Source organism: Ambystoma mexicanum, chromosome 10 (genome assembly GCF_040938575.1).
Source record: "Ambystoma mexicanum isolate Mex_15411 chromosome 10, UKY_AmexF1_1, whole genome shotgun sequence".
In the NCBI taxonomy this organism is placed as follows: Eukaryota; Metazoa; Chordata; class Amphibia; order Caudata; family Ambystomatidae; genus Ambystoma; species Ambystoma mexicanum.
In genome coordinates this window covers 1,574,523,116-1,574,547,653 of record NC_090932.1, presented here as the reverse complement: position 1 = coordinate 1,574,547,653, position 24,538 = coordinate 1,574,523,116, and the positions used below count along the sequence as shown (strand labels likewise).

The 24,538-nt window shown below is 46.0% G+C and overlaps 1 protein-coding gene across 3 annotated transcripts in view; it reads right to left on the bottom strand.

Moving 5' to 3' along the window:
- LOC138492605 (THAP domain-containing protein 2-like) overlaps positions 1-24,538 on the bottom strand; it is a 530,416-nt gene that overhangs the window by 265,554 nt on the left and 240,324 nt on the right. For all 3 annotated transcript variants that reach the window (XM_069619894.1, XM_069619893.1, XM_069619895.1), the window contains exon 2: positions 16,355-16,559. In XM_069619894.1, the coding sequence (XP_069475995.1) occupies positions 16,355-16,559 (205 nt within the window). The remainder of the gene's footprint in view (positions 1-16,354; positions 16,560-24,538) is intronic.

The following is a 24,538-nucleotide window of genomic DNA, read 5'->3' as shown; positions in this document are numbered from 1 at the left end:
ATGTGCAGGATTCGGTTGGCTTCTGGGGTCGAACCTCTCCGCACTGTGTGTCGGACTCGAAGGGTGAGGTTTCTGCAGGTGAAATAATATGGGGGTTAAAGGTCTGGGTTGTGAATGTCCCTATCTCTCTCCTCCCAGCCTGACTGTTGAGCCCCCCTCCCAGGTCAACGTGCTCACCTTAGATAGGTGAATGCTGGGCTCTCCATCTGCGTCTAGTGCAGGGTGCCGTTGGCAGTTCCTTCACTGGTGAAACGTTGGCCTCTTGACTTCAGAGGATGGGTACCGTCGTTGTCTGCAAGACCGGTAAGTTTCTGGACACCTTTAGTCTTTATAGTGTTTTTATGCGTGGCGGTGAAGCGCCTGGAATTGCGTAAGTATGGCAAACGCTCTTACTGTCTCTTTCTTTGTCTTTGCAGGCGACGATGCAGAATGAAGAAATCCGGAATTCGCCGCGTGCCGGTAAGTGTAACACTGCTGTTGTCTATGAAGATGCAGCGTGAAGAATCCGGAATGCACAGCGTGCCGGTAAGTAGAATAATGCTGTTTATCTTTGCAGGTGAAGATGCAGCGTGAAGAAGCCGGAATGCACAGCGTGCCAGTAAGTATGATAATGCTGTTTATCTTTGCAGGTGAAGATGCAGCGTGAAGAAGCCGGAATGCACAGCGTGCCAGTGAGTATGGAAATGCTGTTTATCTTTGCCGGCGAAGGTGCAGCGTGAGACACGGCCGCTGCCGATGGATCAGGTAAGTAAGCACTGCGTGTTAAAGTTTGTTCTGCTAACCTGTTGTTTCTGATCTTTTGCAGGTGCTGATGTTGATCGGGTACAGGAATGGTAAGTATAATTCTTGCAGGTTCAGGATCCAAAGAAGAAAGGCTGGAACAGACTCGGTGAGCGTTCTGCTGCAGATGCAGAATAACGCGAAGCACGTTTCATCAATCGGGTGTGGTTTAAATAGCCTAGGAGTGATGAGGCGTCTCCTTCCACGGCCCCGCCTAGGTAAGAAAAGAGTTCCTGCTTCCAGAAGAGTTCCAGTGCTGTATCCAGGGAGTGGAGCTGCCCCACCCAGGTAAGAAAGTAGTCCCAGTTCACCGAGGACTTCTAAGAGTCTGGTAAGTAAGCAGCATGGTCTGCCGCAGGTAAGTCCACCCAAGCACCTTCACACCAATGATGAGCCCGGCGCTTCCAGTGCCGGGACCTATGCTTCTGATGAGCCTGGTGCCACCGGCGCCAGGACAAGGTCCAAAAGGTCCCTGTGGGGACCGGCTGGTGCCTAGGATCAGGGTTAGGGGCCTGCTTCCAAGGACGTTGGGCTGGTCCTGACTCCTTGGAAGCAGTGATCATGACAATAGCCTGGTCCCGAATAATCTTAAAAAGACATGGGACCTACCCTTTCTAAAAAGAAAACACTTTAGACATCAAAATACCGACTAACTACCGACCTATTACATCAGTGCCCTTCCTCCTGAAGATACTGGACAGAGTAGCGTACCTCTGGATACAAATAATCTTGGAAACTAACAACCTCCTCGGTCTACGCCAATCAGGCTTCCGCCCAAGATATGGAACGGAAACAGCCCTACTGTATCTGAAAAACCAAATGGATGAGTTTATAGACATTAGCCCTCCTCCTGCTACTGGACCAATATGCGCCATTTGACCTAGTCAATCATAAAATACTCTGCAATCATCTAGAGTCAGCAGCCCACTTCTCACCAAAAGTCATCCAATGAATACAATCCTTCCTTACCGACAGATCCATGAGAGTATTCTCACTGAGTGCAGCAGCTCAGCCAACTCCAGTCACCTGCCGCGTACCACAGAGATCCTGTGCCTCACCGACACGCTATACCATTTTTATGAAACCTCTATTTGACTGCCTGAACGACTTGGGTGTCACCTACACTAACTATGCAGACGACACCTTAATCCTCATGCCTATCTCGGGCTCTCACGCCATTGATCCAGCCTCACTCAACGTAATCTACCAGACCATCCAAACCAGGATGGCCCATCATGGATTAGGCTTGAACTATGAAAAAACTGAACTACCCCTCTTTGTATCACAATATCGCCTGAATAAACTTGACCACTCCTTTAAGGCCTTCAAAATAGATGGCATCTACATCAAGGTATCGAAGGAAGTGAAAACTTTATGCTTTTATCTGGATTCAGCCCTAACTCTAACTAAACAAGTCAATGCCACAGCATCTGCAGTAGCTTACAACTCTAAGCATATTAACGCCTGCAGAGCATTCCTATAACCTGACAGTTGCATCACCTTAGCCAGAGCCCTCATTCTATCTAGACTGGACTACTGTAACGCACTCTAAGCTGGCACCAAGAACCAAAAATATCAAAAAACTACAAATCATGCAAAACAATGCCCTTAGAGCGGCTCTAAACATCTCTAAAAATACCCACATCTCCGAGCCGAGTCGGAATACCCACTGGCTACCTATCCAGGAAAGTATCCTGTTCAAAACACTTAACTTGATATACAAATGTATACACAAGACAGCCCCTAAATACCAGGCTGATAAAATCATACCTATCAACCCAATAGACCTAGTTGCTTGGCACTGCTGCACCTGCTCTCCGACCCTCGCTTCAATTTACAGAAAGCTGGTGGCAGTAGATTCCCAGTAGTAACAGCTAGACAATGGAACACTTTTTGCCGGCCACACGAAGGTCAGAGGACTCCTTCTGGACCTTCCGAAAAAATACCTAACAACGTGACTATTCTCGTAGAAACTACTAAAATAAATTGGGACCTATAATCTATATTGTATTCAGTATCAGGATGACGGTAACCTAAGATGATGCTACAACTCAGATTATTGTATTTTATGTCTTGTCTATTTATATGCGCAACCATGGAACCATTACGTCTCTCCACTAAGAACAGCGCCCCAATGCCTCCGGTTGGGTGCGCTTTACAAATTGCAAAATAAATAAATGTCACTTCCCTGCCTCTCTTGTCCCCTTCCCAAGCCCCCTGCTCTGGAGAGCAGTTCGACTTCGATACCCCTGCAGCCCTTCCATCATGCCTGCAGACAAGGGATCGACACATCAAGATTGCCGACGCAAAAACATCAAACATCGAATTGAGCCTAATAGCCCTGCAGCCACCTTACATTGATGTGCCCTCCCATTGGACATTGGGACCTGAAATGGTCTTCGAACCCCGGATCCGGGAGGCAGTGCCGGCCTTTTACAAAGGCTCTTTACTAACGCTCACTTCACTGGCTGTCTTGGCCTGTCCTGGCAGGTCCTGCGACCCTGCAACCCCCTGGCAACTGTTATCACCCAACGTATATGAATTCCCCTCACAGTTCACAGAGTTTTGGTTCGAACGGGGGGCAAGCCATATATCTTCATCATACCGCCTGGTGCCCCTTGTATGCCTCTGTGCCCATGTTAAGTTGCTGACCACCCCGTCCCATTATTTCTGCATTGCTGTTCATCCTGAACTGTGCGCTCACGACCCGCCACTATCTTGATACCTTCTCTTCCAACGCACTCGCTCTCCTCCACAACTGGCTCTCGCACTGTAATCCTATCTGTAGAGCCACCACCAAACCGCCCGTCGCCCCCTTCCAAAACCGGTTTAAGTTCAGCGACCATTCTAAGTGGCTGCTCAAGGGCCTCACTGTAACTTGTGACGTCGCACTCCACAGACCCACAGCCTCCTCTACTAAGGCTGCCTTTCCTTCTGTTACTCACGCGCCAGCATTATAGAGGTACGCACGAACTACATCAGTCGCTGCTATACTAGCACATGCCATGCAGCCCTGCCTACCTTGATAACTTCTCCATGATGGTAACCCGCCACAAAGCCACCCACTTTGCTGCTACCTTACCCTAAGGATAACCTTGACACTTGAACATTGATATGACATGGCTGCTAGGCCACCACCTTGACACTTGGATCTTGATGTTACCTGGTTGGTAGGCCACCACCTTGACACTTGAACCTTGATGTTACCTGGCTGCCAGGCCACCGCCTTGAAACTTGAACCTTGAAGTTACCGGGCTGCCAGGCCACCACCTTGACACTTGAACCTTGAGGTTACCTAGCTGCGAGGCCGCCACCTTGACACTTGAACCTTGAGGTTACCTGGCTGCAAGGCCACCCACCCTGACGTCACCTTGCCATAAGGATAACCTACTTTTTTCACTTTTTACCATGATGTTATGCTTGTCTCCATGCCTGAAGTAGCCCCTGCAACATGAGGTGAGGCATTGCTAGTCTGTATACTCACACCTATTTTGTCTTTTATGCTGTCTACATGCCTGAGGTAGCCACCAGTACAATGAGGTGAGACTTTGCCAGTCTGTATACTCAAACCTATTTTGTCTTTTATGTTGTCTGCATGCCTGATGTAGCCTCCTTTACCATGAGGTGAGGCATGTCAAAGTGTGCTACTACCAGCCACCATTACGCTGTAATCCTTATGTGTGTTCTCGTACCTTATGAACTGTACCAAGCACTTACTGCAACTAGCGCCTAGATGCCTCATGGCTTTGTGTACTGAAATAAATGCACAAATAAAATAAAATAAAATAAAAAAGGGCAACTTTATTGGCATAACAAAAAGGTGCTCTGGTCCCGTACCAACAAATTGAAAGTCCCATAACTATGGAGGGTAACTATGTTATGCTCTGACCATCAAACAGTAAAAAAAAATATCCCCATCATCTACATAAAGGGCTCTGGGTAACATAGTATCAAGTACTGCAGTAGGTGAAGCTGTGGTAACATAGGATCGCAGGAGCTGATAAAGCATAGTTCTCTGGTGGTGATGCAGAAGTAACATTGGGTCACAATGGGATTACAGAGGAAGAAGTGGCTGGTGCAGGTGTATTATAGCCATGTGGTGGCGGGATCCAGGAATAGAATATAAATGTGGTGATTGATGCAGGAGTGCAAAGTGAATAGATAGAGCAGCTGGGGCTACAGCTTGCATGCAAACTACTACCACCAATGTTGATCTTATTTCCCCCACCAAATGGATTACCCGTTTTGCCTTACCTCCCACTCCCTTAATTCCCTGCCCGTTCATCCTGAGAAATTCAAGACTAGGCTCTTGCTTTTAACGTACTAAGACATCCCATCACCCACCTATTCTGACCGCAACATGACCACCAGCTCACATACTAAACCCATCCACCCACACAGAAATGTCGGCCCTCCCCATACTACAGAAGCCCCCACCCCACCCTAGCCCTATTCCAGGAGCCACCGAAACCCCTTCCCTCAAAGGAGCCCTTATCAATGAACGCTCCCTTGTCGCCCATGCACTAGACATTGCAGACCTTATCACCTCCAATAACCTGCACTTCCTTGCTGTAACAGAAACCTGGTTACATCTAGCCATCCCTGACAATTATACAATCATTCGTTCAGATAGAGGCCATGGTAATGTTGGTGGAGTGGCCTTCATAGCCAAATCCCACCTGAACCTCAGAGAGTTCCCTAACACAGGCTTACCTTCAGCGGAACTCCTCTCCGTGAAACTCCCACTCTCTGACACTCGCACCCTACTACTTCACCTTATCTACAGAGCCCCAGGTGCCATTTCCTCCTTTGAGGAAGACATCACCCATCTCCTAACCCAAAATACTAATCCGGGTTCACAAATAATTCTCCTGGGAGACCTCAATTTAGGTCTCCATGAAACCAATGACATCAACGCCACCACTCTAGACAGTGCCATAACACAACTAGGGTTCAATGAACGCATTAGCAAACCTCACTCCAAAGGAAGAACACTGGATTGGGTGGCTGACTTTTACTGCTCCACCACCATATTCAACAATGTGCCCTGTGCATGGTCGAATCACCTTTGTATCACCTTCTCCATCAAGATAAGCACCCCCACTTCCACTCAAGCTGCCATCGACCCACAATCCCTATCTAGGAATAAACGCAATATAACATTAGATAACCTTCTACCTCTGCTACAGCCCATCACCGGCTTGACTCACACTCTGGACCCTTCCTCATTGGTCGACCTATACAATAGCATCATAGAACAAGCCCAGTAAAATTGGAACACTGAAACTGAGAAAGGCTAAACCGGCTGCCCATCTAAACAAATGGTTCACTGCCGAACTAAAAGCATTACGCAACCTTAAAAGATCATCTGAAGCTAATTGGAGAAAAGCCCCGTTTACTCCCAACAAGGAGGTTCTCCTCTGCTGCGCCTACCTACACAGCTACCATCACCAATAGCAAAAGAGAGATTTATAACAACAGAATTCAGAACGCTAAATCTGGCACAAAAGAGCTCTCCTTCATCCTAAGAGAATTGGAATCCCCAGCACCTCCCACAGAGGACTGCATTAAAGATAAAGCATGGTGTGCCAACATCCAGAAAGCTTTATCAGACAAACTAATCTTACTTCAAAATAAAATTTTGTAAAAAAACGATTAGCCTCGCCCCTAGCATCCACTCTCGCAAACCATGTCCACAAACTCCTTCCTGCCCACCTTTCCACTTCTCTCCAGTAACCACAGAAGAAGTGGTAAACATAATCTCGAGCCTCAAACCATCTAACTGCCAAGGAGACTTATGCCCTGCTCCTATCATCAAGGAAGGTACATCAGAATTGGCGCCTTCCATCACTGCCCTAATTAATGCATCCTTCAAAAGTTCCCAATAACCTTAAAGAGGCTTGGGTTATGCCCCTCCTCAAAAACCCCAACATAGACCCTAACATACAGACAAATTACAGACCCATAACAACTGTCCCCTTCCTCTTAAAAATAATTGACAGGGTAGCCTATCTCCAAATTCAAAAACATTTGGAAGACAACAACCTTCTTGGACTGCGCCAATCTGGTTTCAGACCCAGGCATGGAACGGAAACAGCCCTCTTAGATTTGCAAATCCAAATGGACGAGGCTAAAGACAAAGGCAATCTGGCCATCCTGCTGGATTTATCAGCAGCATTTGACCTTGCTGACCATCAAATTCTGACTGAACATCTCTCTACAGCGACAGCTTTTTCACCAAATGCGGCCAGCTGTATCTAATCTTTCCTCACAAACAGAACGACTAGAGTATTTGCACCCACGGCAGCTGCCGAGTCAGCCCCCATCCGCTGCAGAGTCCCCCAAGGCTCCTGTGTGTCACTGTTACGCTCACCTGGACCCCACAGGGGTGTCGATCGGACCCGGACAGCTGCGGTCTCCTTCAACGTGATGCGTAGTGCAGAGATGACTGTCTGGACTGGCCCGCCCAGTCTTGTCTGCTGGACCCGAAGAAGTATTTTCCTGCAAGTGGAGAGAGGGATTAACCACCTGTGGGTTTTAGTGATGGCCTCCCAACTGTTCTCGCTCTCCCCCACTAATCACCTCCGATATCCCCTTAGTAACCTCACCTTATGTTTGTAAAAGATGAGCTCTCCATCCTGCGTGTCTTGCAGGGGCGCGTAGATACCAGTTACTTCACTGGTTTGAAGGCGTTGGGAGAGTTCCGGTAAGTATTGACTCTTAAGTCCCTGGCGGGATTGGTAAGTATCAAGTTCAAAGAGTTCAATGTTCCCGATGTTCACTCTTGTCCCCTTCCTTCCTTAAATTGCAACTGAGTTTGTGAGAAGAAGGTCTCGTAGCTGCTGCTGGCGTTCAGGTAAGAGTCTGTGTTACCCAACGCTGCGTTAACATGTTGTTTTTCTCCCTCTTTACAGATGCGGCATATGAAAATGTGGAGAGTTATGGAATAATACCGCCGGTGGTAAATCAGGTAAGTCTATGGTGGTAAGAGGTTGTATTTGTTGATTCCCTTGGCTCACCTTGTTTTTTCTTGTGTCCCCTAGGTGCCGGATTACGGCAAAGAAATGATGGAGACAGTGCCGGATCGAAAGATGCTGTGAGAACTGGTGAGTATGGCGCCGTGCTGGAGCTGGCAAAGCGACACGTGCAGGACTGATATACTTTCCAGGTCCAGAGATTAAATGGTTCCAGAATTTGGTGAGGAATTTAAAATAAGTTCGTTTTCTAACCTTGTCCTTTTCTTCTTCTTTATTCTAGGAGCTTCGGATTCGAGGTGGACGTGGCAGAAGACTGGATGCTGGCAGCAGGCACGCAGGCGTGGCAGAAGACTAGACGCTGGCTGCAGGCACGGTGAGCGCCTGGATGCAGAATAACGCGAAGCATGTGCTGCTGTTCGGGTGTGGTTTAAATAGCCTCCAAAGTAGTTCCAGGTAAGAAGCTCCCTAGAGCCACGCCCGAGTAAAAAATAGTCCCTGTAACAAAATAGTCCCATCCAGGCCTCATGTAGGCTTGGACTCTTTTGCAGCATGGTCTGCATCAGGTAAGTAAAGTCTATGAGCCTGGCGCCTATGGCACCAGGACTGATTTCTATGATGAGCCTGGCGCCCAAGGCGCCAGGACTGAACCCAGACAGCCCCTAGCTGGGGCTGCTGAGGTTTAAACAAATGTCTGGATGCCTGCTCCCGGAGCTGAGGGCCTTGGTCCTGATGCCCGGGGGTAGGCATCATGACAGTCACCCACGCTCTATAACAATTTTACTAAGCTCCTTTTTGACCATCTTGACAACCTGGGTCTCACCTACACAAATTATACTGATGACACTCAGGTCCTCATCACACTCACTGGTTGCTACGAGAGAGACGCCAAAAAACTAAATGAAATCTATAGGGAAATTCAGGCCTGGATGGCTACACATAGACTTTGCCTAAATGACGACAAGACTGAGCTCTTGATCGTCGGCACCCAAGCACGATTGAACAAACTCGACCACCGATATAACTCCTTTAACATTGATGGCAACATCATTAAAGTCACCAAAGAGGTTAAAACTCTTGGTGTCTACCTAAATTCCACCCTCTCCCTCATACACAAACAAATTAAACAACGCCTGCAAACCCTTTCTATCCACAAATAGCTGCCTCACATTAGCCAGGGCACTGATTTTATCCAAACTGGATTATTGTAACACTCTATTCCTAGGCTCCTCTGAGCACAACCTGAATAGATTACAAGTTCTCCAGAACAACGCCCTTTGCTGTGCCTTAAACATACCACGCGCCAGCCATATTTGAACCTTCAGACATGATTCCCACTGGTTACCAGTTCGAGACAGAATCAAACTTCACTCACTTGTCATCACTCACAAATGCCTAGCCAATATAGCCCGAAAATATTTGTCAAACAAATTCTCCAGACACCAATCTACGAGACCCATCAGACCTTCATTCCGATTCTGTTGGCTGTCTCCATGACCATCAGTCTGGTTTCAGAGCTGCCAGAAGCAGGGAAACTGCTCTCCTGAACATCTGTGAAGACCTGCTCTCCAACCTTGACTCTAACATTCCCTCTGTCCGCATCCTACTTGATCTCTCTTCTGCCTTCGACACAGTCAATCATACCATCCTACTCAACTGTCTCCGAGACCACCTGGGTATCAATGATCAGGCTCCGGCATGGCTGACCTCTTTCTTCTGATCGACACTCCCGGGTCCAACTTGGGTCCTTCCCATTATCTATCTTCCTCTCTACTTGTGGTGTTCCCCAGGGGTCTAAACTCTCGCCCTGGCGTTTCAACCAATACCTGCCAACTCTCGCCCACTGCATTGCCATTTTCTGCTCAAATTTCCAGTGCTATGCTGACGACACTCAACTAATTTTCAGGCTTCCCTCTGCCACCTCCTCTCCCTCTCTCATCTCTGATTGCCTAACTGCCATTCAAGATTGGTGTTCCGCCAATGATCTTTGTCTGAACACCAGCAAGACAGAGATCCTCCTCATCGGCACACATTCACCATCCTTTCCCCTCACTCTCTGGCCGGCCTCCCTTGGCCCTCCTCCTACCCCCACCTGCGAGGCTAAGAACCTCGGGGTCATCTTTGACTCGCCACTTTCCTTCTCCGCCCACATCTCTGAGGTCTCTAAAAAGTCAAACTTCCTATTGCACCTCCTCAGAGGTACTCTGCCTTTCCTCTCCTTCTCCCTGAAGTGCATTGTCTCCCAAGCCCTGGTTCTCTCAAGGTTGGACTATTGTAACAGCCTCTTTCTAAATCTACCTGCCTCTACTCTGTGCCCTCTGCAACTAATCCAGAACAGGACTGCGAGACTTGTCCTTGGCCTCATATCTCTGCAGCTCTGAAATCTCTCCATTGGCTCCCAGTGGATGCAAGGATTAAATTCAAAACCTACTGCATTGTCCACAAGGCTTTCTGGGGTCTGGGTCCTAAATACCTTCAGCTATCCCTCCGTAAATACCTCCCCTCCCAAGCTCTTCGCTCCTCTACCTCTAACTCACTCATGGTCAGTCGTTTTTCAAAGAAATGAGCTGGGGGTAGATCTCGGTCTTCGGCAGGGGCCTCCCTCTGGAATAGCCTCCCTGCCACTCTAAAACTTGAGCAGAACCATCTCCGGTTCCGGAAGCACCTCAAGACCTTCCTCTTTTCCTCTGCCTTTGTTCCCCCTCTCCCCTGCTGATCTGCTCTCTCTTGGCACTGTGCACCTGGCCACCCTCTGTCCCCTGGGCCCAGGTACCTGTTCACCCTGCCACCCTCCTGCACTGCCTCCTGGCCACCCCTTGCATTGAGGACTGTATCTGTATCCATACAGTCCCCCACTCCTCCATTTTCTTCTCTTTCTGCACTTATCAGACTTACCCAGTCTGCTGCTGTAAACACAGCACTTGCCACTTGCTGGCTGCACTATCACTGTTTATTGCCTCTATTATCTATTTGTTTTTATTTATTGTTATTTATCTGTGTCTCCTCTGGTCCGCACTCTCCACTCTCCCCCTTCTATGCACTTTTCCCCTATCCCTTTCCCATGCACTTGCGCGTTCTCAATGTTACTGGGCCTAGTAAGATCATTGTTGTTGTGTTCTCCCCTGTTCCCCTCCCTTTTGCCTGGTCGCGCTCTGAAACATTTGTGTATGAGCGCAATACAAATAAAATATCATATCATATCCACCTACATAAATTGCCTCAATATACCCAAGTACAAATTGAAAACAGCAGGGGATGGTCGAACTTTCCAGTATTAGCAGCCAAATGCTGGAACTCGCTCCCCACCTCCATCAGATCCAAACCCTCTTTCTGGACTTTTAGATCTAAAGTAAAGGACTGGCTCTTTGCATAGCATCCTCAGTTATCACCTCGCTGACCACTATGTAACATGGCCCTAACTGGCTTGTTGAGGTTGGAGCAGAAGCTCCCTCTCCCCCGAGCTGCAGGAGCAGCCCCATGCAGCCACAAGCATTGCCTGGTTTAAGGTAAGCCTGGAGGCTACACCTTTTACTATTAGGAAACAAAAAGCTCCACACTTTAGAAACTGCGCCACAGTGTATTTTAGGTGAAAGGTATAAGCATTTAATAGGTTGCCCTTTTCAAACTCAGACCAAGTAAGCCCAAAATGCACCTGCACAAATGGTATACACCATGTTAGGGAGAATTCTTTGTAAGGCTAATTTCCCAAACCTAGTGAGTCCCCCAGCAGCTTTGCTGGATTTTTGGGGTTTATTTTTTTCTCTCCTGCTAAGAGTGAGATTCTTTTGCTCCCACTCTTAGACATGATTTGAGGTGTTTCTTTAACTTTCCATTTGTTTTATGGGCTATGGGGTCTTTTACTCCACAGGGTCTCATGTGTTTTTTTGATGTGGGTTACACAGCACCCTCCGTGCCGTAACCCAGGGGTGTCGTAGTGACCCCCCAACATAGACTTCATACCCTGGGACTGACTGTCTCACAGGGCATGTAAAGTCACCATTGGCTTTGCTAGTCCCAAATTATGAACAGAAACCAGTACAAACCATCATATTGTGGACGTACTGGTTGGGGCAATTCGATTGCCCCGGGGTCTGTTGTTTGAGGGGGCACGTCTCCGTCCCCCCTGATCGAGTTTTGGCTGGTGGCAGTGGGCATTGTTCGAGGCTACCAACTTTAATTATTTAATTCTTATAGCCTCGAACATACCACTGGTTTATTTATTTAATATTAATTCGCCGGTTGTTTTTTTTTGCCAGAACTCGATTCTAAAATGTCGTTTGTGTTCTTTTCTATGACTCCAACCCAAGTCGAGCCCTTTGTTCCACTTTTTGGCAGGCTTCTCCACAGAAGCCTCCAAAAGTGGTGCCACTCTGTCTGGGTACCACAGGGGGTGCGGGAGGGGGTTTAGGCACCCTGGACTGAGTTACCTTGGTAACGCAAGTCGCACTCTTGTGTGATTGGCCCAAGTGGTGAGCCAGCCGGCTCACCACTTAGCATGTTTGATTGACAGCTAGGCTGAGTGAATGGGGGTGTGCTGCATAAAGGCAGGGCTTTGGGGACTGGAACTTCAGACGTCGCCACTGGACCTAAAGAATCCGAGGAGGGAGAAGCTGAGCCGACCTGCAATGACGACACCACCGGTGGAGCCCTGCTGAACCGTCTCAGCACTTTTCCCAACGACAGAGGAGATCTCAGCCCAGAGAGTCTTCTTCCTTCGACTGGTGGGGATAACCAGTCTACCTTCTTTTCGCCTTCCTGTTGCATCTTGTGGCCGCCTTGCCTGTGCCAAGCACCCCGGCAACCGGGATACCACGTTTCACCACTACCGCGAACCGTCTGGTTTCTTCCCTGGCAGTGCAACGACCTTCATCTTTCCTCCACGGCGAGATCTTCTCTTCCTCTGGAGGACACCGCGACTTGCACCCGCTGCCAGGAACAACTGCCCTCGCTGGAGGATCCTCTCCATTTAAGGTACCGTGTTCCGCCTGGCTTCCCTTGCAACCGATTGAACGGGGTGTATTAAATCCTTGTCTCTCGAACCTGGGTTAGCCTGGGACACCTTAGCTAACTTTTCTGAACTGGACTAAACCTTTTTCAAACTACCTCCACAAACTTCAAAGACTCTGTGTAACTGTCTGATCTTGGGCATCTTCCGCCTGGCTCCCTTGAAAGTGGGCCTGGCACCTAAACTTCCTTGCTCACCAGTAGACTGTGCCTTCCTAACTTGCTGTGGTTCTTTAAAAAGTGTTTCGTGTGTGTGCTTCCATAATTCTGCTTTTCCCTTCCTTTTTAGTTAACTTGTTGGAGTGCCATCGAACGTTAAGTGCTCACTTCTGTCTGGAAATAAGTGGTGTTAACTAAGACTTGTCCAACAAGTAATCAGGGATGTACATATGATAATAGTGATTGTGTTTTGAACTGATCTTACCAATTTAGTGCTAGTGTGTTTTATAAGTGTATGTTAAATAAATAATTATATACTTTTACACCCAAGCTCTACTGTATTTCTGGACCTATTTTGTAAGCTCTGTATACTGCCTAACTCTTCTTGAGGGAAGTCTGACTGCTCAGCCACAGCTACCAAGTGAATCTGTGTGGTACAGACTGCTACCAAGTGGGTTTACTGCCAAACACCTGTAGTCTTAAATCTTTTGCAGTGGTCTCTAAGGGAACTGCACAGGTTTCTGCCTAACACACCATTCCCTAAAAACTTAAGGCAGCAAAAAAGAAACTGCGAGGCTACCTGGAAAAAAGTCCCGTCAGCAGCTAATAAACTCAAACTTACTAAACTAGCGGCCCTTTACAAAAAAGAAATCTACCTAGCAAAACGAACTTCCTTCGACTCCCGTATTTCCCAAGCCAAATCAAATATGAAGGAATTATTCTCCATCCTTAAAGAAGTAGAAACCCCCATAGCACCACCAGATACTTGTATTAAAGATAAAAATTGGTCCTCAGAAATCCAAAATGCCTTAGCCAACAAGATCGCTACCCTACAAAACAAAATCTGTAAAAAAGCCTCCTTGAATGACCCCCACCTGTCCAAACCACCTGAGAAGCCGACTTTAAGGGAAACCACCCGCTTCAATTTCTCTAAAGTTACCACACGTGAAGTTGAAAAAATCATCATGCCATTCGAACCCTCCAACTGTCAGGGAGACTTGTGCCCTGCACAGCTCATTAAAGACGCTGCCCGTGACCTCTCCCCTTTCATCACAAAGTTAATCAACGCATCCTTTTCTCCCGGCTCTATCCCTACTAATCTAAAACAATCGTGGGTATTACATCTACTAAAGAAAAACACACTTGACCCAGCCAGTCCTACAAACTATAGACCCATAACGACCATACCATTCCTTCTAAAAATCTTGGATAAGGTCGCCTATGTACAAATACAGAAGCACTTGGAAGAACACCACCTACTAGGAGCCAGACAGTCAGGCTTCCGTCCTCGGCATGGGACTGAGACGGCTCTTATCGACCTTAAAACACAGATTGATATGCTCAGAGACAATGGCCAAGCCGCCTTACTCCTCCTCCTTGACCTCTCTGCAGCATTTGACCTGGTTGACCACTCTGTCCTATGCACACACCTACACACATCAGCTCACTTCTCTGCTGAGGCCATTACATGGATTAGATCATTCCTTAACGGCAGAACCATAAGGGTCTTTTCACCTAGAGCTGCAGCAGACCCCATACCTATCACCTGTGGTGTACCACAAGGCTCTTGTGTCTCCCCTACACTGTACAATATATTTACTAAGCCCATTTTCGATGATCTGGATCATCTCGGTATCACCTACACTAATTATGCAGATGATACCCAGATCCTCCTTCTGCTTTCTGGAGATTATGGGAAGGATTTGGCCTTGGTGAATAGAGTGTACATCATCATCCAGGCATGGATAGCCACACATGGACTATGCCTGAATGATGATAAAACCGAACTCATCATCCTGGGTACTACCGCCAGCTTAAAGAAACTAAGCCCCGCCTATTCATCTTTCATGATCGATGGCAACAGTATCAAGGTGGGACAAGAGGTTAAAACGTTAGGCTTCTATTTGGATTCTAACTTCTCCTTCAATAGACAGGTGAACTCACTAGCCTCTTCCACGGCTTACACGTGTAAACTGATCCGTGCAGCTAAACCCTTTCTGTCTGACACTAGCTGCTTGACCCTTGCTAGAGCCCTCATTTTGTCCCGCCTGGACTACTGCAACGCTCTCTATCTTGGGTCCTCCAAAACCACCACTAGCAAACTGCAAACTCTTCAGAATAACGCTCTTAGAGCGGCACTGGGCATCTCTAGAAGAGATCATTTCACAGTACACAGCCAACAGAATAATTGGCTCTCTATCAAAGACAAAATTCTCCTAAAAACTGCGTCACTTACTTACAAGTCCCTCAATAACGCTGCTCCTATTTACCTGATCAACAGATTTCATAGACATACCTCCCTGAGACCCACAAGAACAGCATATAGAGACTGCCTCTCTGTCCCTAACTTTAAACATTCCACTATAGGGGGCAACAGCTTCTCAGTGAAAGCGGCTAAACTGTGGAACTCCCAACCACCAACTCTCAGAATGGACTTACCTTATCAAAACTTCCGATCTAAGATTGTTTCATGGTTGAAGACATAAGCCTTCAAACACATCGAGTCGCTAAGTCTTTCATATTCCTGCCAACTGTACATATTGTACTCACATGTGCTTACCTGTATATATGTATATAATCCTGTTATTACTATTACTGTGTGTATGTATATATCGTTGTTGTTGTAACTAAGCTTTGCAAATTCATGTAACTACTGTGCCCTGTTACCTTAGAGTATTCTGGCGCATTACAAATAATAAACAAACAAACAAACAAACTACTTTTTAATACTATGTTACTGTAATTGTAATATTTTCATGTCTATTCTTTTTTTTCTCTTTTGTAACTGTAATACCTTTTCTCTGTAACAATCCTCCTAAGTTTTAAGCGTCCAGATGCCTCAGTGTTAGGTGTGCTCTACAAGTAATAAACTAAACTTAACTAAACAAATGCAGGACTAACTGAGTTGTCTCGTAACTAATGAACGCAGTGCTGGCACCAAAGGACTGTGGTGGATGATGTTGGAGTTACATATGACTGTAGTGTTTATTGCAGATATACCAAAGCACTGCAGTAACAGGACTGCCGAGTATTGCAAGGACACCATAGGACTGCATTGGGTGATGCAGGAATTCAAGAGGATTGGAGTGCGTGATGCAGGAGTAACCTCGGACTGTGGTGGGACATGCAGGAGTAACATAGGACTGTGGTGGGTGATGCATTGCTAAAATAATTATACTGTGGTTAATTCAGTAGCGACATAGGACTGTGGTGGGTCATGAGTGCCTAAAATAATTCTTCTGTGGGTAATGCAGGAGAAACAAAGGATTGTGAAGGGTGATGTGGAGGTATCACAGGACTCTGGTTGGTGAAATAGGAGTGCCATAGGTCTGTGGTGGGTGATAAGCGTGTACCATGGTTTGAGTGATACATAAGGAGTCTATTAATACAGCGAGGGATGTAGGAACATCACATGACTGTGGCATGTGACTTCTTACCGGTAGGTGCTGTGGAAAGTTGAAGATTGTTGGAACCGCTTCCTGTCGCAGACGCACTGTTTGCCCAGTCCTGTCGAAAGCTTCCTCTTTGAAATGTGCCGAGCACAGACTGCTGGATGTAGACGGGGACCACGGCAGCCCACCATCTGCAATTCTGCGCACTGCTGCCACCCAAGCCGTGCGCCGGGCGGGGTCCTTGGGGAATCTACAGATAGAGAGATCAGTGCCAAGTCAGTGAGAAGGAACATGCCTTGCTATCTCTCTATCTTACTCATCTCAGCCTGACCCTGAATTCAGCAAACCACAGTGCATATGAAGCAAAATTGGAGCAAAGGTCTCAGAACGTTACTCCCCAGTCACCCTCTCCAGGTCTAAGCTTTAAGCAATGAAGAGAGTGTATATTTCTCTTCAATGCACTGCAGCTGTCTGCACTACCCCAGGTTGCACCATGCCCACGTGTGTTCCTGTGTTTAGTAACACTGATAAAGGCCGTCTGGGATGTCAGAATATTCTCTTGAATGGTCTGGATTCACTCGCTGCAGAGTGCAGTATGCAGGACATGTTGGTGATGGTGCAGCATCTGATCGGGGTTCTTCATTGCTGTAGATTTACAATGCTGTCTAGTAAAACCTATTAACACATGGCCTCCTCTGAGCCAATCGGAATGTGCAAAGTGCAGTCAATACATTTGTTCTGAATATTCTGTATTCAAAAGCTAAGAGAGAAATAACAATGCTATTTCAAGATATGATTTCTTTCAACAATCAAGAGAACGCTTTCTCTCTGGGAGGAGCTTTTCCCCCCTGCAACATCCTATTTAACAAGAAAAAGAAAGCTAAAACATGGGATAATCTTTTCACTTTCTTAAAGAGAAACTGTTTACTTATTAACAACATCTAATACATGCTTGTGGTAAACCCATTCCAGTTTAACCACGTTGCAATTAAAATGGAGACAACCTTTTTTTTAAATACTACAACAGAACATTTGATTTTTTAAGATAGTTTGTCTATTTACGTTACTCCTTATTAAAGTAACTTGTTCACCACCAAAACTCCAAAGCATGTAGTGCTATTACCAATATGTGATCTCGAAAGGTGTCATTATAGATTGGTATAATGACCCTTGCCTAACCTATGGCTATCTGCTTCGCCTCGGGCCATAACTTTGTGATAAAGACCCTTCCCTTGGTCTAGAAGCCTATATTGCAATCCTGCGGCTAAGTGTTAATGCTGCCCCATTACAAGCATTGCATCCGTGATGGAAAATGCTAGTAGTACCCCATTCAAAGGTAATGCAATCCTGCTGAGGTCAAGGTACTGTAACATTCAAAGTTTTGCAGCACTGCTCTTCTGTATTCAAGGTACTGAAATCCTCCTGAGAAATTATGTTACTATACAAAGCACATTCTTCAGTGCCTCAACAATTCAGGTGTACATTGTTTTTGGTTTATAAATTACAAAATGACTATCATTTCAGATGCTAAGTTCTGCGACAAAAGTCCTCTGCCTTGCTCTGGAGACCTCTAGTGGGGTGATACAATACATTTCAAAGATATCACACTTAACATCATACTCATAATATCAAATAGATAGAAATAAATTAGCAAATTTGACTGATAAATCAATAATGGACAAGTTAATAGCAAATTAATCTGAGTTTAATTAGATTGGGCTAATCAAATCAAGTCGAATCATATATTAGACATCACAATTTCATAATTATTTTGGGCTGTGAGCCTCCAGAAGCAATGAAAACAATAAAATCATTTAATTTCCAATCATTTCATTTCATTCATGTCAGGATTGGTCGTACAGGGCCAATACCACTTATTGTTCGCTCTGGGCCTCATTGACGTGTATGGGGCTTAATAGCTTAGGTACAACCTTCCAAACTCTAAATTAGGCCAGATGGAGCCCCTTGTTGTTGGTGTTAATGCAACACTTCCAGAAAAGGGGGTCCTGGATAGACTCTAGCTGGTGCACATATTTGCCCAGGTGACTCATATGTACAATGCCCATATTTGGGCATTCTGTCATGGCGTGTTTGACCGATTCCCTCATTGTTTTATTACAACTGATGCGACAAAATCGATCCAGTTTGTTCAATGACAGTGAAGGGCCCATAAGACTCAAGACAGGCAGGCGCAACAGGAGGAGGAATCGCTGCAGGTCTGCGGAAGGGCATATTTCCAAATACAGCTGGGCCTTCTGGTATGTGTATAACACGTCAGGTACAAAAGTGTAACTTTTTAGTGTGCTTAAGTGGGAGAAGTTTTCATTGCAATCCCATAACTCAAAACGTTTTACGAATGAGTATCTAAGATTGAGGAAAGTATCCCCCAGTACGGAGTCCATCCTATGTCTTTAAAGAGAGCTTTCATATTCCTGTTAAAGCTGGACTTTTCCTTGAGCCTGTGCTCAGCATTGTCTAGGCTCTGAAGCAAAGGGTTGGTTTCCCACTGAGCATTTTAATGTACCTAGTCGCTCTTTTTTCCAAGACCATAGACTTACGGGAAATTATCCCAAGTTGTAGGCGCAGTATCGCCATGGTGACGCAGTTAGGCAGTCCCAAAAGCTTCCTCCAGAATCTTCCTTTGGCCAGCTGTAGCCATTTCAGATCGAGATCGACCAGGCTCTCCAAACCATAAATGACTGCCGGGACCAGACATTGTATGTACAATGGTCTCAGTCCTGCAAGCGTGTAGCCACCCCTTCTTTTGTTGAATTGTGCAATTAGCGAGGTGAGCTGAGTTGACTTCCTGGTACACACCTTTATGCAGGTCTCATAGCCAGGTCTAGAATCAAATTCTAACCTCAAATATTTATACAGGGCAGTGTAGGAGATTTCAATGTTCTGAACAACGAGATTCGGTCTGGCTACACTCTTAACGGTGAATAGCATAAGCTGGGTCTTATTCCTATTGATGATTAGGTCATTTGTATACACATATGCCCAAAGTGCTTTGGCCATGCGTTGCATGCCGCTGAAGGTGTGGTCTAAAAGTACAAGATCATCCGCATATGCTAGTACAGTGCAATGTGTCTTGTCGATTTTAGGAGGACATCCAGTACTACGGGACAGTAATAGTGGGAGATCTGAAACATACAAATTGTATAGTAAGGGTGCCGTCACAAAACCCTGTTTAACCCCATTACACTGGACTATCGGGACTGTCATGGTTCCCTCAGCGTCGAATCTCAGAGAAACTGTATTATTCTTATGGAATAATTTCAGGTAGTAAAAGATCGGGCAGCCAGAAGTTCAAGCTTATGCCACAGTACTTCCCTGTTGACTGTGTCGAAAGCTGATTTGAGGTCTATGAATAGGGTGTATTAGGGTGGCACATTTTTACCATAGGTTTGTTCAACCAGGAAATTCGATTATTATGGGTGGTGGAGTAATCAGACCGGAAACCACTCAGGAATCTATCCAAAATGGCCTCGAATTCCACGTACTTCTGAAGTTCCTTCAAAAGAAAAGGAGCAAATAGCTTCCCAGTGTAATCTCACATTGACAAGAGACCGTAATTACGTGTATCTCTGGGACATCCCTTTTTTTTTCGGACAGGAATAAGGATGGCAGTTTGCCAGGAGGCAGGAATCTTTTGTTCTGCTAATATTTTATCGTACAAGATCTTAAGCAATGACGACTAGAATTTAGGATTATGCCTCATTTATTTATTAATTTATTCGTATTTTTAAAGCACACATCAACCCAAGGGCATTGTGGCGCTGTTACATAAAAGCATGTCTGGTTACAGAGGAAATTTTGCTGGTTACATAGATATTTGCATTTTACAGTTCAATTGAGGTCACAAGGTACATATTGCATTTGAGGTTCATCTTAAAGGTTACAGTTATACATAAAATAGCAAATATGTTGCAGTAGTGGGGTAATTCAGTGCAGTAAGGGCTAAGGGCTAATGCGTCAGGGTGTAGTAAAGGTTATGAGAAGAGTGTGGTTTTGAGGGATTTGCAAGGCTCTGCTCTAAGTGCGTTGGGTAGGGCATTCCAGAGCTTAGGTGCTATGTGGGGGAAACCAATGCCGCCGGCATTGGCTCTTTTTATGGATGGTACGCAGAGTTGGTTAGCACGGTGGCTTCTTCTGGGGCGGGCAGAGGTGTTTTTGATAGTGTGTCTGAGAGGTAGGAAGGGGCAGAGAGATTGATACATTTGTGTGTGAGGGTGAGCATTTTGAAGTTGATTTGTTCATTGACTGGGAGCCAATGGGCTTCACGTCTGGCCTGGGATATGTGGTCACTTTTGGGGATGTGTAGGGCTGCACGGAGTGCATTTCTTTGTGTTATTTGGAGCCTCTTGATGTTTTTAGTAGATGTGCCTGCCAGAAGGGCCTTGCAGTAGTCCCGTCTGGCTTTTATTATGTCTCTGGCTATGGATAGGCAGTTTTGAGTGGTTAGAAAGGGTTTTATTGCAGTTATGAGTTTTGTAGTGTGGGCAGAGGCAGAAGAGATGGCATTGACCTGCCTTGTCATCGAGAGAGTAGAGTCTAAATAGACTCCGAGGGTCTTTACAGATGTAGAGACTGTTATATTTGTGTGGTCAATGGTGAAGTAAGTGTATTTAGTGTTTAGTTTGACCGTTGATTGCCATCCAGGTTTGGATGGTGGTATATATCTGAAGGAGGGCTTTTGCATCATGATCATAATCTCCAGTAAGTGGGAGGAGTACTTGAGTGTCTTCGGCATAGTTTGTATAAGCTATGCCGAAGGCATCCAACATGTCAAACAGTGGTTTGGTAAACGGATTATAGAAGGTAGGTGCAGTACATGAGCCCTGGGGGACTCCACAATTGATGGTGGTGGGGTCTGTGTTGGCTTGGTCAGAGTCAGGTCAGAGTCAGAGTAGACCTTCATGGCCCTTCCATCTAGGAAAGAGCTTATCCAGGAAGTGGCTTTGTCTGAGAAATGGGTGGCTTTGGAGAGGTGGGAGGTGAGGATGTCATGGTCAACAAGATCAAATGCGGCGGAGAGATCGAGGAGGAGAAGGAGTACTGGTTTGCCAGTATCCATTATTTTGGTTATTTGGTTCTTTAGATCTAAGAGGGCGGTTTCTGTAGCATGGCCTTTGCGGAAGCCTGATTGTCTTCTGCCTAGGATGGCATTGGTTTCAAGGTATTGTTGGATTTGGATGTGGGCAGCTTTATCCAACATTTTTAGGAGGAAGGGAATGGTAGTGATGGGGCCGTAGTTGTTGGGGCAGGTGGGGTCTAGGGTAGGTTTTGTTACCCAAGCTTCTTTTAGGCTTTGTGGTACAACTCCAGAGGAGAAGGACGCATTGATGAATGCTGTAATGATGGGGGTGAGGGAGCCTGCGCATTCTTTGATGATAGTAGGGGGACAGATGTCCCCTTTACATGTGGAGGGTTTGATATGTTTGAGGAGATTAGAGACTTCTGTCTCGGAAACGTCTCTGAAGACGAAGAGGGGTGTTTGAGAGATGCGTTTAGGAGGGTGGGGAGGGCATGGGTGGTCCTGATTGGGGAGGGCTTTTCATTGGGTAGATATTTTTTCTTGGATCATTTTAATTTTATTGATGAGGGTGTCCTGAATGCTGGAGCACCAGGCTTTGTCTTTGATGATTTCATCTGGGGTGGTCGCTGGGGAGGCTTTGAAAACAGTGAAGATTTCTCTGGATTTGGAATTTGCTTTGGAGATTCTTTGGTTGAAGGATTCTCATTTTGCTTTGAAAATGGCTTTTTTTGTATGTGGATGAGATCTTTTTAAATTCAATTAGGGAGGATTGGTTGGGTGAGGATTGCCAGTTGGCTAGAGCTTGACGCTTCTTGGTGCTTAGGGTGTCTAGTTCTTCCGTGAACCAGGAGTTAGTGTGCGTAGGTTTTTTCTCTTTTTTGTCTTTTAGGGGAGCTATTGATTCAATAGCTTGGTTGTCTATCAAAGATGAGGAATACGTCGGATGATGCAATCCATTTGAAGAACAAGTTACTTACCAACTGTAACGTTCTTTCGACGAAATGTTCCTCCAACTCTTGACTACATTAGCTAAGCCATCTGGCCCAGGGGCCCGAGATGATTTTAGCATCTTAATGTTTAGGTAGATGTCCTCCTCGTCTATGTCTAGGGTCCAGTAGGGGGGTTTAATGTCAATTTGCGGGAGGGTTGGAATTATGGAAGGAATGAACAAGTTACTTACCAACTGTAACGTTCTGTTGAATGGATGTTCCTCCCACATGTTCCTCATCTTTAGAAAGGATAACATGGGTAGAACGAATGAAAGGAGCAGTGCATAAAATGGTTTGAGTGCATTAAATGGTTGAAGTACATGGAACGGATTGGAGTGCTTGGAATGAATTGGAGTGCATGGAACGGAGGCGAGCGCATGGAATGGACTGGAGTGCATGGAACGGATTAGAGTGCATAGAATGGCGTGACTTACATGGAATAGTTTGGAGGACATGGAACGTCTGAAAGAGCATTGAAAGGAACGGTCGTAATCCATGTAACAGTCGGAGCACATGGAACGGATGGAGTACATGGAACTATTGGAGTGGGCTCGATCTCAAGCACCTAAGGTAAACCACCATTTTCACACCTCCATGATTACTCTCTTCTTTACACCACCATTCAAATCGAACACAGCGATACTATGACACCATACGGTATAGCTGTTCTCATACCATCATCTGACTCATACTCCACATCACCCTAACTAAACAATGCTGGTTACACACCCTCCAGCCTAGGCGTTCTCCTCAGGCCTAACGCAGCCAGAATCGGTCTGGATTACAACTTGCCAGAACAAACACATACTCATGATCTCTCAACCACCACACCTACCGCTAAGAAGCAGCTATCACACAAATGCCACACCAGCTGCACACATATCCTGTGCTCACACGCACCTTTGGACTCTCTCTACTCTCTCTACTGACTTGAACTTCGGTTCCCGAGGGCGTTCAACCTACCAGCGCCTTAAGACCGTACCAATGGTACATAAGGCGCTATATAAATGCAAAGTAACATAACATATTATCTTTGAAATTCGTATCATCAGCTTTGCTGCTTCGGAAACAAATGTCCACCAGAGGGTGCTGTGCTCGATGTTGTGACGTTGATGTCCCTCGAGAACTGCCGTAGAGCGTCAACGTCATCCATGGTATAAATAGCTTGAACCGCGCCTGTTGGCTTCAGTTCTGTTTTTTCAATATCCCCAAATGAGTAGTTGAGTAGGCGCACCCAGACCGCAAGCTCTCAATGAACACAGAGTGTAAATCACGTAAATTGTACGGCGGGGTAGGTTGGGAGGGTCGATGAGGAATATGTGGGAGGAACATCCAGTCGAAAGAACGTTACAGTTGGTAAGTAACTTGTTCTTCGAATGGATTGCGTCCTCCCACGTATTCCTCATCTTTGATAGACTCCCAAACCAGTAAAAATTTGGAGGAGGGAGTATCAATTAACCCTTATCATGGACCATATGAAGAACTGCCTTGGCAAACAGACCCCCTAGGGATGAAGTGGAATGTAAACAATAGTGTTTCACAAAAGTATACATAGACGACCAGGTGGCTGCCGCACAGATGCTTTGCACCAGGACACCCCTTTGAAGAGCTCTAGAAGTTGCCATGACCCTAGTGGAGTGAGCTCTTAGCCCCTCTGGAGGTTCTTTACCCGCCAGTTTGTAAAATTCACCAATTGCCATAATTATCCATCGGGTTAAGGTTTGTTTTGTTACTGCCAGGCCCAATATGTGGCCGGTATAACCAATGAAAAGTTGGTCACTTTGTCGAAATTTTGCAAGTCTAGAAATATAAAAGCTGAGAGCCCTTTTTGGGTCCAGCCTGTGAAGCCTTTCTTCCTCCTTACCTGCATGAAGGGGAGGATAGAAAGATGGCAATGTGATCTTTTGAGACAAATGAAAGTCAGAGACTACCTTGTGTAGGAATGAAGGTTTGACTTTAAGTGTAACTTTATCTTTATGGAAAACGGTGTGAGTAGGCTTACAAGAGAGAGCCTGCAACTCACTCACTCTGCGGGCTGATGTAATAGCCACTAGTAGGACTGTTTTCAATGTGAGAAGTCTTAGAGGGCAAGAATGCAAAGGTTCGAAAGGAATGCATTTAAGGAATTTTAATACTAAATTTAAATCCTGCACAGGGACATGGAATGGGACATGGCGGGTACACGTTAGTGAGACCTTTCAA